Raw genomic sequence first — 16,091 nt, forward strand, 5'->3', positions numbered from 1 at the left:
CCCATAAAATGCAATAACTGACAGGTTCACCTAGGGAAAATCTTACGTCATTCAAGTTTTGGTATACTTCTTTCTGAATCCAGGACAGCAAAGTTGAACATACCAGAGGTCTGCTAGAATGAATAATTTTCCTTTGAAATGCGTGATTTACAAAAAATTAAAATGTCTTAGACTTTGTGAGTTTTGATCACAGTTGATGAACATAGCCATGAAATATATTCTAAAGCAGCTGTGAGGTCCATACTTCAGAGAGCTGTTGACCCTAGTTCTTTGATTACCATGGTGGTATAAAAAAAGCTGATAGAGGAGTCCTCTCTAGTAAGTTTGCTAGTAATTCCCAGCTTTGTGGGGATGTGAAGATTAATGAATGTTTAGTTCTTAGAATTGGAAATGAGGATTTACAGTTATTAGGTAGCAGTGTAATACTCAGATGCAGTGTTCCCTGGAACTTTCATACATAATAATGGCAGTTTTAATTTGGGTTATATAATGTATATTTGAACTTGAAAATCTTTAAGAAATGGTTGCATATGGGAAATTAAAGATACTTCAGCAAATCTTCATACTTAGTCTTTGGGCCAGTATTTTAAGAATATATATGAGCATCTTGAATAGTTGAGTCTTAATGTTTTTACCCAGAGGTTCTCTGTTTCTAACTCTCTTTTTTTTTTCCCATTAAAGTTACTGTATTTGTAAAATTCCGTGGTATGAAAATAGTTAAGTGTTCACCTTTCTGTTGGTGGACATTTAGTTTGTTTATAGTTCTGTGTTAAAACAAGCAGGGGTACCTGGGTTGCTCAGAGGGTTAAGCCTCTGCCTTTAGCTCAGGTCATGATCTCAGGGTCCTGGGATCGAGCTCCGCATCAGGCTCTCTGCTCAGCAGGGAGCTTGCTTCCCCCCTCTCGCTGCCTGCCTCTCAGCCTACTTGTGATCTCTCTCTCTCTCTCTCAAATAAATAAATCTTTAAAAAAATAAAAACAAGCATACTATTATTATAAAAATTGTTGAATGTTTCTCCCAATTTATATACATCATAGTTTCACTAAGGGGAAATACTGGGTCATCGAGTGTTTGCATCTCCTAATTTCTTAGTTAATGCCAACTTACTCTGCTGTGTGGGTCTATCAATTTAGTCTCCACCAGAAATGTTAAGTTCCTGTTACACCTTTCTAATTTTTGGTGTTGTCAGATTTTTAAAATTTCTCTCACTCTGGTGAGCATAAAAGGATATCCTCTTGATTTAAATTTACATTTTCCTGATTATCAGTGAAGTTGATCATCTTCTGTGACTTTTTTTTTTTTAATTTTATTTATTTATTTGAGAGAGAGCATGAGAAGGGGAAGGGTCAGAGGAAGGGGAAGACTCCTGCCGAGCAGGGAGCCCAATATGGCACTCGATCCCAGGACTCCAGGATCATGACCTGAGCCAAAGGCAGTTGCTTAACCAATTGAGCCACCCAGGTGCCCCATCTTCTGTGATTTTTAAAACCATTCAGGTTTCCTCTATGAAATGTCTTTATTTCATGCCCTCCCCCTTCTTTTCGTTTTTCTACGGAATACGTTGTCTTTGCTGATTGATAGGAGTTCCTTAAGAGTACTTTGGTTGTCAAGTGATTTGAATGTGAGGTTTGCTTTTTGTGAATTTCCTGCGTACCTTCCTGTTTTCATCTCCTAGGTAAAGACTTCTGAACATACGTGTAGAAGTTAAATCTACATTAAATAGGTTTTAAATATAAGTTTTTATACAGGCAAGACACATTTCACTAGCTGTGTTCTTTTTCTTCATGACTTTCATGACTGTACTAGCCCTTACCTTTTTCAAGTAAGTTAATAGAATCAGTTTGTCAGATGCTGCCAAAACTGGCTGAGGTTTTGATCACAGTTGCGTTGACTGTATACATAATTTGCAGTGACAGGTTTCAAATAATGTTAATTTTCCATGCATGTTTTACACTTTTTTGTTGTTGTTTATTTTTTTTTTTATTTTTTTTTATTTTTTTTTTTTTTTAAAGAATTTATTTGTTTATTTGACAGACAGAGATCACAGGTAGGCAGAGAGGCAAGCAGAGAGAGAGGAGGAAGCAGGCTCCCTGCTGAGCAGAGAGCCCGATGTGGGGCTCGATCCCAGGACCCCGGCATCATGACCTGAGCTGAAGGCAGAGGCTCAACCCACTGAGCCACTCAGGCGCCCCTGTTGTTGTTTATTTTTAAATACTGAATATAGAGTATCGTGGGTGGGGATCCTTTTTAGTGCCAATAATTTTCAATGCTACAGGTAGAGCTTAGGCGCTTTATATATTTAATTACCAAAGGAAAGTATGTAATCTGGAAACTCAGTTTTTTGGTTTTTTTTTTTTTTTAAGATTTTATTTATTTATTTGTCAGAGAGCTCCCCCAAGCACGGGGAGCGGCAGGCAGAGGGAGAGGGAGAAAGAGGCTCCCCACTGAGCAGGGAGCTGGATGTGGGACTCCACCCCAGAAACCTTGGGTCATGACCTGAGCCAAAGGCCGCTGCTTAACCAACTGAGCCATCCAGGTGTCCCTGGAAGCTCAGTTGTTTATAAAAAATATTCAGAGTCAGAGTCTCATCCATCTGATCCCCTTAGCGCATTCTTGGAGGTGCTTGCGATAGTGGCAATCCTGATTTGTTTACAGACCATTGTCATGTTTGGGAGGGTTGTTACTGTGATCATAAACATTTTCATCTTAAATGAAGTCCCGAGAATTGTATTATCCCTTTATCGTAATAGAAGCTTATTTGAATGTGTAGTTAATACGTAACTGTGTTTGAAACAGAACAAGGTACTTCTAGAATCAGACACAAATACGGTGGAAGCACTGCTTTACCAGGTTTTGTGAAACCAAGCAAGTTACTTTTTTCTTTCTTGTTCAGAGACCTTTCTCACCTATGAAATTGGGATATAAAAATGTCTGCTTCATTATTCTAATCAGACAGATATTTACTGAGCCCCCTCTGTGCTACCTTGCAAAGATCAAATGAGGTTACTTGAGTTAGGTGTTTGGCACATGAAAGTTGCTTTTTTGATCTAGTTTCCTCTATTCAAGTAATTTTTTCAGCCTTGTTATCTTCTTTTTACACAGAGTCTACACCAGGAGACAAATCTGTATCACATTCTTGCACAACTCCTTCCACATCTTCTGCCTCTGGACTGAATCCCACATCTGCACCTCCAACATCTGCTTCAGCAATCCCTGTTTCTCCTGTTCCACAGTCACCAATACCTCCATTACTTCAGGACCCAAACCTTCTCAGACAGCTGCTTCCTGCTTTGCAAGCCACACTGCAACTTAATAATTCTAATGTGGACATATCCAAAATAAATGAAGGTAAATTTTCATAGTAACAAATTTTTTAATTCATTTGCATTGTGTGGAATTCTGTGATTAGTGAAACCCCCAGTTTAGGAATGATCTTTGTTTCATTTTGAAATTCACATTTGAGCTTCATTCTTTTGAGTTTATATCCTCCATTGTTTAAAGCCTTTGGTATTGTAATTGAGTTAGCAATACATGGATTTTTCTGTATTTTTTAAGACTTGCTATGTACCTGTTAGTTACTGGAGATAAGCTGTTGTGTCTGCCTAATGTGTATGGTAAATTTTTTTTTAAGTTAAAGAGCATTTCCCAAAGCTGATACAAAAACACTTGAATTCTAGCACGTTTCAAAAAAAACCTCTGGTATATGGGTAAATAATTATTTGGAGTATTAAAAATAGGGTGACTACTAAAAATGGGAATTCAGGTAGTTCCTTCTTAAAATACTTGAAAAAAAATTTGAGATGGGCGGTATTAGATAACATTTTCCTGGTTTTCCTAGTTAATTGCATTGTTATTTCCAACTTTGCTTTTCATTATGCTACTAAATTACTTACATAGATTCAAAGAAGTCTGAATAAAAGTGGATGTAGTTTTAATTCACAAACCAAATAGTCCTAAGAGCATTGCAAAATTTTCTGTTTAGAATAGTCAATTTTGACTTACGTACATTGTCACATAATGTATTTATCAGTAGTAGTAAGTGGTTAAGTTCTTCCTTTATCTTAAAAATGGAGCTATTTCAGGCATTGGTCAATAACTTTGTTTTTATTGTACTTTTCTGCATTTTGATTTTATTCTTTTTAGATAACTATGCCCTTCTCCTATTTGATAGGTACCTGTCTTACTAGGGAAAGTGGGACTTTCAAACAGTTCGAAGAAGTAATAACATAAGAAAAGGTCAATAATAAAAGATCTTGCACTCTAAAAATCCATGATGTTCTTAAATTACCTAGCTTTTTAATATCTGTTTTTAAAAGATTGTTGGAGAGGGTGTTGGTAGGGTTTGAGTGGTTAGCTTGTCTAATAAAGCATTTGCATGAAATAGCTACATTTGTAACCTACCTTTTGTAATGTGGCATTACATGTAATGCCATATTACATGTAAAGCCCTTTAGCTATCAGTGAATACGTTTCTGGTATAATCAGAAGTTCCAGTGAGCACCTAAATTTTAGTGCAAAGGAAACCACTGTTTTTCCATACTATAAATCCATTAAGCCTTTTTCCTCTGCCTCAGATCATTTATCTCTAGACCCATTTTATTTTCTAGATTTCTGTTTTGAGAGTTCTAGTTTGAAACACAGCAGTTTTCTCTGGGGTTCCTTTGAATTTTTGAGTTGCTACTAATGCCTTAATATGCCTCTATGTTTTTATTTTAATTTAATACATGTTTTTAGTTCTTACAGCAGCTGTGACACAAGCCTCATTGCAGTCCATAATTCATAAGTTTCTTACTGCTGGACCGTCTGCTTTCAACATAACTTCTTTGATTTCTCAAGCTGCTCAGCTCTCTACACAAGGTATTCATTTTCTTAGGTATCACTGGAATTGTATATTGATTTGGAGGGGAATTCATAGCAAATTTTTCTTAGTCTTCGAAGAGATTAGCTGTAATGATTTGATGTTTGATTTTTTTTTTGACAGTAGTATATACAGTATTTTTATTTTTTGAGATGAGGCAAGCATTGACATTTATCTTGCAGTATTGCCATTAAATCTGTAATATGTTTGTCAATGAAATATTTTACCCCAAAGGTGAATGTAAACTGGTATGTCCTCAATCTTTGTGAAACATTGAATATTTTTTAAGAGTTGAAGTTTGGTTCAGGTTTGATGTTCAATGGTTTTTGACCAGAGGATACAGAAATGCTTAAGTCCCTACTTTAATGAGCTATTTCTCTTTTCTGTGAAAGCATCCAATGGAAAGAGACATACATAGGAACAAAGGAGAAACGAAAGGGTCACTTTGACTTGTCCCCCAGCCCCAATTCAGAAAACTGATAAACTGAGCCAGGAATACTTATTTTAAAATTGAAATATAGTAGTGAAAAAGATTTATAACCCTCAGGGTTAGCCTTATGAGGCAGGAGATAAAGGCCTAAATGTAAATTAAGAAAGAAACAAGAATGGTGAGGATGCCTTCCATATGAGAATAGGTTCAGGCTTACCTTCTTGCTTCAACCTAAGAAGGAGGTTGGGAGAGGCACTCACTGGGGGTCCTTGGTTCTGATCCACAGCTCATTTTAGTCCGTGTGGGCGCATTGAGTATTTTCAGACTTTCCCAGATAAGTGAGTGTTCTCTTTTGGGGTTCAGGTGGCATGTGGAGAGATGGAAAGACCTCTGCACATGTACTACAGAAGTTTGGGTTTATTTAAAATCAATTGCTTCACTTTTTCACAGCCCAGCCATCTAATCAGTCTCCAATGTCTTTAACTTCTGATGCGTCATCCCCAAGATCGTATGTGTCTCCAAGAATAAGCACACCTCAGACTAACACAGTCCCAATCAAACCTTTGATTAGTACTCCTCCTGTTTCATCACAGCCAAAGGTATGTTGCCTTTGAGGGAAATTGGGAAAAGAAAGCACTCACTTTTGGAAAAACAAGCTTAATGTTTTTAGAATCTGTCGTGTAGAAAAAGCCCTCTAAGAATGTAGTGGTGGAGTGAATGATGGGTGAGAGTAGAGACAGGTCAGATTCTCAGTAAATTGAGGGGCTAGAGGAGGGGAATTGCACCTGCCACTTTATTACTATTATTATTAAAGATTGTATTTGTTTGAGATAGAGAGTATTAGCACAGTGGGTGGGTGGTAGAGGGACGAGCAGACTCCTCACTGAGTGAGGAGTCCAACATGGGGCTTGATCCCAGGACCCTGAGATCATGACCTGAGCCGAAGTCAGATGGTTACCTGACTGAGCCACCAACGTGTCCCATCACCTGTGCTTTTACATGCTGATTGTTTTCTCTTCCTGACTTTGGGATTTGTGACGTGGAGAGTGGAATAAGAAGGGTATACTAATTGTCTTAATATTTGTAGAATTTTTTTTAGCTCTAAAGGATAGGAGAGAACAGGTTTTCTTGTGGCTTTTCCTCCCATACTTTTATTTTAGAAAGGAGTCCATTTCTGTGCTAAGAGCTTTATATGTGTTATTTTTAACTTCATATCTTGAGAATCAACTACTGTTTGCTTCATTTATTAGATAAGAAAATGAAGCCTTCAGTTAAATCTGGCTTTTGTGGTGGAGTTAGAGTTTGAGGCCTTGGTCTTTTCTGAACACAGAACCCATTTACTAAGCTGTACTACCTGTGTTTATCCAGGCAAGATCTTTCATGGATGACTCCCCAGAGCACAGTTAAAAATTGGTCTTTTCTGATTGGACTATAAACAGGACCTTAACAATGCTACACTCAGATTTTATATTACATCATTTAGTCTTGCCCGCAAATTGGTAAGCACCTCCCACTTACACTCATTCTTTGCTTTATAGTCCTACTGTACCAGCAAAACATTAAAAGATTTGGAAATTGGCATATGCAAGTTGCAATTGTCTTCTTCTTAATTGTAAATTTAGGAAATTTGATAGCGGGCTTTTTAAATTCTTCATGCCAAAGATTTTTTCCCCCCCAAGGTTTTATTTTTAAGCAATCTACTCAGTGTGAGGCTCGAATTCATTGTGGGTAGTGGATTTGAATGCTCTACCTAAGCCAGCCAGGCATCCCGCCAAAAATTTTTTATTGAAATCAAATCAGAAACAGAAGCCTAAAAATAAAAATGCATTGAAACATAACTTGAAAGTGTTAGTAGGCAAGGTTTAAGGCTTTCCTTTTGGCTTGTCCCTTTCCTATTTATGTATCTAAGTATGTTTTCGGGTCAGTCTGGACTGAATTTTTAAATTCTGTGTTAAAAGTATTAGTTTATTGGGGTGCCTGGGTGGCTCAGTGGGTTAAGCCTCTGCTTTCAGCTCAGGTTGTGATCCCAGGGTCCTGGGATCGAGCCCCGCATTGGGCTCGCTGCTCAGTAGGGAGCCTGCTTCCCCCCTCTCTACCTGCCTCTCTGCCTACTTGTGATCTCTGTCAAATAAATAAAATCTTTTTTAAAAAAAGTATTAGTTTATTATGTAATTTCTTACTGTTTGCCTGCGTTTTGATGGAGGAAGATAAAAATGTGAGTTTCAGCAATAGAGACATTACTAGAGCTTAAAACTCACCCTCAGGGTAGTATCTTTAGAGTACAATAAATGATGACTAAAAGTGAAGTAAGTGGTAGTGTTAGTTTTACAGTCATTTGTAAAATTAGCATTTCAAATCCTGTAAGCATATGGCTCTATCAGTTTTTTGCATTTGAAAACTTTTCCAAGTTTTTTTTAAAGTGGGCATTCAGTAACTAATATGTAGACCTTAGAAAAATGTTTTTTGTTTTTTGGTTTTTGGTTTTTGTTTTTAAAGATTTTTATTTATTTATTTAAGAGAGAGAGCACAAGTAGGCAAAGTGACAGGCAGAGAGAGAGGGAGAAGCAGGCTCTCTGCTGAGCAGGGAGCCCGACACGGTGCTCGATCCCAGGACGCTGGGGTCCTGACTAGAGCTGAAGGCAGCCGCTTAATCGACTGAGCCACCCAGGTGCCCTGAAAAATGTTCTTTTATGTTCAGAAGTAGCCAGGGTGTTGAGATTTGTTTGGGAGAATATTAATCAAAAAAATAACTCAAAAAAAGGGGTTGCCAGGATCACCTAGCTGGTTAAGCATCTGTCTTCATGTCAGGTCATGACCTCAGGGTCCTGGGATCTAGTTCAGCAGGGAGTCTGCTTTCCCTTCCTCTGCCCCCCTCCCCCCTCATGTTCTCTCTCTTGTGCAAATAAATAACCTAAAAAGAAGAAAAAAAATTTTAAAGAACTGCTGTTGGAGGGTATGACTTAATTAGAAATGGCTCTCAGTCTGCCTTTGTGCCTTAATTTGGGTCTTATATTTGAAACTACTTGTGTTTTCTCTTTGTGGCATCTGAATATATAGTATATATACTCCCACTGATAGTCAGACCTCTTGTTCCACCTCTATAGGGTAACATCTCTTTGAAGACTACTTCAGTTGAATTTTCTATGGGCCATAGCTCATTTTCTTAATACATCAGTCTATAATTGTCTGCATATGTGGTTGAAATTTGAGCAGCTGTATTTGTAGGATGTGGTAACATTAATTTTTATTGATATAAAAGTAACAGTAAATCAGAAGAGCTGTTTTAGTGTATTGGAAAGAAAACTGAGCTCATCATTAGGAGAACTAGTTTCTTGTGCTATTGTGCTAAGAAAGTAGTCTTATGGCCCTAGGCCATTTTATGAAGAAATTAGATTTTAGTCTCAAAACTAGACTCTCTTCTAACTACATGAACTTTATTTGATTCTAATTCTTTAAATCTCTGGATTTTTCAGAGTTTAAGATTATCCAGCTAAATTTGGAGGGGTGTGTAGGTTTGGGAACTTAAATGAGCATGATTCACACAATTAAATATGTCTATATCACTGATATACATTTTATTATGAAACAGGTCAGCTCATGTTATATTAAGAATTATTAAAGAATAGAAATAACAGGAACTTCTCATTGATAGTACTTTGCTATTATCTAGTGTCTGTGGTATTTATCTGTGTAATAGAACCCTGTCTCACCCGATTTTGACATTGCAGGTTAGTACTCCAGTAGTTAAGCAAGGACCGGTGTCCCAATCGGCCACACAGCAGCCTGTAACTGCTGACAAGCAGCAAGGTCATGAGCCTGTCTCTCCTCGAAGTCTTCAGCGCTCAAAGTAAGTTGATAAGTGCTGAAATACTATTCTTTTCATTAATATTGCATGTGGCATTGTTTGAATATTACAAAAAATATGTATAATATAATTTGTTCTCATTAGAATCCATGGATAGGCTAAGTTTTATGTATTAAAAGATTGACAGAGGCAAATCTTATGTATAAGTAGGTGGTTGTCTCCAGTAGGGAAGCCTGGTTATTTTTGAAGAAAGTGATTCTTTAGAATCTTACTTATTAGGGTATGATAGGAGTAACAGTATGTGATTGATACCTGTCGGTAGAGGGCACCTGATTCTATAATACTTCACTTGTTGGAAATGACCTCATTTTTAACTTCCTCATAGCAGTTTTAAATTTGAGTATTGATGAAGCCAAAAATGTTAAATCTAAAACTTGGTCCAATATTTCCCAACTGGTATGTGTTAGGTTTTCCTCATAGCTTCAACTCTGACCCCCTATATGGAATGCTTGTCAGATAGGGCTGTATTGTGTTGTCACATTTCTTTGTTAATTAACAAATACAACTTTAAATGATTTTCATTTGATTGATTTTCCTATTTTTATTTCTTGCTATGAGGTGGCAAAATAATTCAACTGTTGTTTTTATTGTTGTTTTCTAAACAAGCATTTCAGAACTTATACATCCAAATGAGAGTTGTTCCCTTCAAAATAATCACCTTGGGAAGCTGTCTACTTACTCCAGCAATGTTGCCATTGCTCAGAACATTTTTGGGAAATTCTTCTTTTAAATTGTCTTTAGAGGCTGCAGTATTATTTTAAATATCCTCAGTGATGAAAACTCTTCATCCTTTGGGAGATTTAGTTTTTGGAAATAACTGAAATTCATTCAGAGCCAAGTCTGGTGAAGCAGGTAGGAAATCAACTTGGGTGATTAAATTTTTGGTTCTCACCACCATATCCCCAAACCCTGGCCCAAACCATATAGTTTTAGAAGAATATAAATAGTCTCAGAGTGTTATGTTTTTGGTCTTATTTTGCCACTGAATTCATTCATTGCTGTCCAATAAAATGCCTGTATTTTGCTTCACATTACCTACCCTCTGCTTCAATACTTTGTTCTGATGTTAAACAAAGGCAATATATTTTCCCCCTCTTTATCTACATGTATTTAAGATAGAATATTTAGTTGTGCTTTGTATCTACAACTCTTAAAATGTGACCATTTCTTAGTTACATTCTTACTAGTGTTTCTGGTATACCAAATCAACAGGTCAAATTTGGAGAGCACTCTAAATTTAACTGACATTAGTATTTATTAAAAGGACTCTTTTTCCCCCAAAAGTGTGTTAGAGGAATACATGATATAAATACACTTTGGATTTTAAATTACTTATTTGATGTTAAAATAACAAATTTTTCTTAGGAATTTGGATATCTTTAGTTTAGTAGAAGTTATGGACAATTTCTAGGATTCCTACTTTTGAAACATTGTACACATTCAATTCTGTTTTTTCTTCCAGTAGCCAGAGAAGTCCATCACCTGGTCCAAACCATACTTCTAGTAGTAATGCATCAAATGCAACAGTTGTACCACAGAATTCATCTGCCCGACCTACATGTTCATTAACACCTACGCTAGCAGCACACTTCAATGAAAATCTCATAAAACATGTTCAAGGATGGCCTGCAGATCATGCAGAGAAGCAGGTATGATTCACAGCAGATATTTTACCTGTGGATGAATGACAAAAATACAACTTCTACTTTTAGAAAATCTAATCTACGTCACTGAATTTAAGCTTTGTTTGAAATAACTAATTCCTAATTAGATTGTTTATAGTCACTCTATAAAATATTTCATAAGTACTTTTTTTAAAGGTATTTAGGAGATAATTTGTTACGGTTTCACATAAATTTTTTTTTTTTTAAGATTTTATTTATTTGGCAGAGAGAGGGAACACAAGCAGGGGGAGTGGAAGAGTTAGAAAGAGGCTTCCCACCAAGCAGGGAGCCTGATGGGGGCTCAATCCTCAGGTCCTGGGATCATGACCTGAGCCGAAGGCACATGCTTAAGGACTGAGCCACCCAGGCGCCCCTCACATAAAATATTTTAATACAGTTACTGTTACAGCTTCCATTACCAAATACTCAGCATTTAGCCCTGTGCCGAGTGTCTTATTCCACTTCTCAAAACTGTTAACTGGTACAGATAATGAGTTCTCCCTTTTACCAGGGAGGCCCTTAGGACCAAATGGTCACCCAGTTAAAACAGTGATGGGGCTCAAAGCCAGTGTGCTTTTTCCATTCAGCCAGCCGTTCTTACAGTTTTAGAACTTCTTCAGACTACTAGTATTAGATCTCTCCACTAGACTGGCAACGAGGAGTTAGGAAACAGTTTTGCTTTGGAATGAGGGACCTTTGAACATTCCAGTAACTGCCATTGGCTTTTCTTCCAGCGGTTTACTGACTGAAACTTTCTCTGAGTTCACAGAGTTAATGTGTATCTTATGACACAAGAATACAGCGAAGGCCCTTTTATCAGTGTTACACCTGAACCTTACTCTGGCTGACTCAGCATCTTTTATAAACCACAAATCATGAGTTCTTTTATCCTAGTGCTATCAAATACTGAAATTGGAATTACTGTTTTCTCCAGAACTTGAAGGGGAAATTTTTGAAAATTACTTCCCACCAATAGAGACAAGTTTTTTTTTTTTAATTTTTTTTTTTTTTTTTTTTTAAGAAAATAACTTTTCCCCTTAGATTCACTATCACTTTTGTGGATTTAAAGGAGAAGGAGGATTCTGTAATCTTGGTATAAAGTTGTACTCAGAAATTTAATGATTGTTCTTTTGTGATTGTGACTTATTTTATGTGATCTTCATCTCTCTAATTATAGGCATCGAGATTGCGAGAAGAAGCCCATAATATGGGAAGCGTTCACATGTCAGAAATTTGTACTGAATTAAAAAATTTAAGATCTTTAGTCCGAGTATGTGAAATTCAAGCAACTTTGCGAGAGCAAAGGTAAGGTTTTCGTGGACAAAGTTTTTGTCTTAGCATTATATATCTTAAATCAGACTGAAGAATATAAATAAAATTTCATTTCTGAAATTTAAACTTCTCTTTGATACATCCTGTTCCTTAACACTGTAATTGCATTTTAAAAAAAGATTTAATTTGGGGGGACAGTGGACAAGGGGAGAGAATCTTGAAGCAGACTTCCTCCTGAGCGCAGAACCTGACATGGGACTCTTATCTCTAGACCCATGAGATCATGGCTTGAGTTGAAACCAAGAGTTGGATGCTCAACCAGCTAAGCCACCCAAGCACCCCACACTATGACTGCATTTTTATAATTTAATAATATGCCTGGTGAATGGTAATGGTGTCTAGATTTTAATTCTCTAACCCATGGTAAATGCTTCGTTAGACTTTATTCTTACTACTCTGTAAGGTACAATAATATTTTAAAAGTGAAATGGTAGAACACTATTAAGTACACTGTAATCTTTTAAAAAATAAAAATATTTTTAAAAAGTGAATTATTGACAGCAACTAATTATAAAGGGTCTCCTCTTCGATTGAGGGTAGTACCCAGTTGCTAAGGGTACTTGTTTTAGTTGAAATTTCAAATCAGTATTTACATTGTCTTTGGATCACCTAGAGATCTCTTAGAAATCTGGTTGTCTAGCAAGTATACCTATTTTCTGAATTGTTTTCACCTAAACACTTACTGTCTCACATTTCTTAGTCTACTATCCTACTCAAGGATATCTACATCCCAGTAAATAGTATAGATATTTTTTTAATGTGTCTTACAAAGTCAAGGACAAACTTTTAATGCCCTCTCACATCCTGTTTGTATAAGTTACTAGATCACAAGCAGAGTTAGTCTTAACATGAAACTGCAAATATTTAGTAAATACCAAGTTGGGATTTATGTAAACTTGGAAAAGTAAGTTTTTATCTAATCTTTCAATTACTAAAGTATCTGGAGTTACATTGTGAATAGGAAGTAGGATTTGTTGACTCTCTCTTCTGAAAGTACTTCAAGCATACATAAAACTTGACTGCATTTTGGCTTACTAAGACAGGTGATTAGACTTTTAGGAAATTATTTGCAGCCTCAACTATTGACACAGTGTGCACTGGTAAATAGCAGGCCACTTTATGATTTCGCCTAATTCCCTGATACAGGCAGTAAGTATCATACTTTACAGAAGAGAGGGGTCAAGGTCAGAAGGGGAACAGTTTTACGAAGTTCATGGAAATCTCTAGTTTGTTTTAAATATTCATGTCAGTTGGACTTTGACTCAGCTCTGTTTTTCTCAGCCTATGTTTATATTGAGAATTGTTCTTCAGATTAAGCTTCTTATACCTTGTTAATTCTAGGCTTACTCTGTTGTGGCCTAGAAAACACATGAAGTATAGGTTTGTCTCATATTTAATATCTGCTGCTGTGTGTGTGTGTATCTGTGATGATACAGGAAACAAACCACTTTTTAAATCAGTCTTTATAGTCAGATTATTGAGAAATCGTTAGAGAACTAGGAAACATTCTAACTTTTGTCATCCTAATTCTTTAATATGTCGTACATTCACTGGTCATTTTATTTTAACTCTAGACTAATCCATATTTATTTTTAAAGATTTATTTATCTGAGGTGGGGAAGGGCAGAGAGGGGGAGAGAGAATTTCAAGCAGACTCCCTGCTGAGCACAGATGCCCCCATGGGGCTTGATCTCACGACCCTGAGATCAGGACCTGAGCCGAAACCAGGAGTCAGGACACCCAACTAACTGAGCCACCCAGGTGCCCCTAGGTTAATCCATTTTTAATTACTTAGTCTTAATTGTAGTTACTTATTTTATCTTTTTAAGATATTTTTGTAGTAAAGTTTTGTTTGGTTTTTCTGTAACATTTATATATGAACCACACAAGTTCTAATGCCTTCTTTTATTTTTCAGGATACTATTTTTGAGACAACAAATTAAGGAACTCGAAAAGCTAAAAAATCAGAATTCCTTCATGGTGTGAAGATGTGAATAATTGCACATGGTTTTGCGTACAGGAACTGTAAATCTTATTGCCCAATCTTAACATTTTTGAGCTGCATTTAAGTAGACTTTGGACCGTTAAGCTGGGCAAAGGAAATGACAAGGGGATGGGGTCTGTGAGAGTCAATTCAGGGGAAAGATACAAGATTGATTTGTAAAACCCTTGAAATGTAGATTTCTTGTAGATGTATTCTTCACGTTGTAAATATGTTTTGTAGAGTGAAGCCATGGGAAGCCATGTGTAACAGAGCTTAGACATCCAAAACTAATCAATGCTGAGGTGGCTAAATACCTAGCCTTTTACATGTAAACCTGTCTGCAAAATTAGCTTTTTTAAAAAAAAAAAAATTGGGGGGTTAATTTATCATTCAGAAATCTTGCATTTTCAAAAATTCAGTGCAAGCGCCAGGCGATCTGTGTCTTAAGGATACGATTTTGAACCATATGGGCAGTGTACAAAATATCATGAAACAACTGTTTCCACACTTGCACCTGATCAAGAGCAGTGCTTCTCCATTTGTTTTGCAGAGAAATGTTTTTCATTTCCCGTGTGTTCCATTTCCCTCTGAAATCCTTGATCTGATTTTATCCATTTTTTTAAGGCTCCTCTTTTTCTCCTTTCTTAAGGCACTGTTGCTATGGCACTTTTCTATAACCTTTTCATTCCTGTGTACAGTAGCTTGAAATTGCAGTGATCGAGCATAACCCACTTGTTTGTATAAATTATTGAGATCCATTTGCACCCTGTAAGAATGGACTTAAAAGTACTGCTGGGCATGTGTGCTGAAAGTACATTGATTGCTCACATATAAGGAAATGGCCCAATGAACATGGTTGTGGGAGGGGAAAGAGGAAACAAAGCTAGTCAGATGTGAATTGTATCTGTTGTAATAAACATGTTAAAACAAACAAAAAATTGTTATTTTTCTTTTCCTTCGGTCAGTGCATATTAGAATTTGAACTACCTGGGGATTCTTTATCAGAACTATTCTTGTTGAATATTTATACTTAATTGAAATAATTCCTTAAGGGAGGTTTTGTTTAAAGCATATTAACAGGAAATTGTGTATAAGATATTTAATGAAATATGAAATTCAACAAGAATGATTAAGTCACTTCCCAAGTGGTTGTCATTTGTTATAAACCCTGGTTTAACCTGTCTTGCTATTATGACATTTCATTTTGAAGGATGTTTGTGTTGTAGCTAACTGTTCAAGTCTGGTGCTGACTGCTGTTCTTAGCCATCACAAAACGCTAAATTTGTGTAATTGGAGCTTCCTTCTGTTATCTGGAAATGGTGGGAAAGCTCAGCTTTGTATATTGTTTCCTAAAGTATATTAAAATAAAAAAAGAAACTATTGCTACTATAAAATTACCTTGGCTTTTTTTTTTTCTTTTCTAAAATATTGGTCACATGGCCTTAGCATGACACTGCCAGTATTCTATCAAATCACAAGGGTTTCTTTATGCAGAAAATTTAATTTCAAAATCTTACCTGATCTAGAGACTTTTTTCCTGTTGAGGCAGATATATTTATGTGCTTTCAGAACTGCCAGCACCAAGGGCTTATTTTATGATGTTAGACATTAATGTTGCATTTTTGGATATAAAAATTCCAAAATTGCTCATGTGCTTTAAGCATATTTAAAGTATAGACGATAATGCTCAGACCTTTCAGGAAACTTCAGAAAGTAAAATGTAAGCAATAGTATGAATGATATTTTCTAAAATACGAAAAAAAATGTTCCAGTGTAATTAAGAGGAATTAAAATCTTACACTGGAAACCTTTTTTTTGGTTGTAACTTGAGCATACTTTTAAAATGTAAGAAAAGACAAATGTCAAATCATATCATGAAATGTTCATACCTGTAAGATTGTTAACATTTGCTGGGCTTGATTAGTGCATGTAAAATTAACTCCAAAGAGCAATGTTAA

The 16,091-nt window shown here is 36.2% G+C and overlaps 1 protein-coding gene across 8 annotated transcripts in view; it reads left to right on the top strand.

The window, feature by feature from the left end:
• WAC (WW domain containing adaptor with coiled-coil) overlaps positions 1 to 15,523 on the top strand; it is an 83,975-nt gene extending 68,452 nt beyond the window's left edge. For 7 of the 8 annotated variants that reach the window (XM_080809998.1, XM_080809996.1, XM_080809994.1 and 4 more), the window contains 7 exons: positions 3,103 to 3,348; positions 4,735 to 4,857; positions 5,739 to 5,887; positions 9,017 to 9,135; positions 10,616 to 10,802; positions 11,995 to 12,122; positions 14,066 to 15,523. In XM_080809998.1, coding sequence (XP_080666124.1) covers positions 3,103 to 3,348; positions 4,735 to 4,857; positions 5,739 to 5,887; positions 9,017 to 9,135; positions 10,616 to 10,802; positions 11,995 to 12,122; positions 14,066 to 14,135 — 1,022 coding nt within the window. In that variant the 3' untranslated portion in view covers positions 14,136 to 15,523. The remainder of the gene's footprint in view (positions 1 to 3,102; positions 3,349 to 4,734; positions 4,858 to 5,738; positions 5,888 to 9,016; positions 9,136 to 10,615; positions 10,803 to 11,994; positions 12,123 to 14,065) is intronic. The other variant, XM_080809992.1, reaches the window with a different exon arrangement.
• The last annotated feature ends 568 nt before the right edge of the window (positions 15,524 to 16,091 follow it).

This window comes from Martes martes (genome assembly GCF_963455335.1).
Source record: "Martes martes genome assembly, chromosome: 8".
Classification (NCBI taxonomy): Eukaryota; Metazoa; Chordata; class Mammalia; order Carnivora; family Mustelidae; genus Martes; species Martes martes.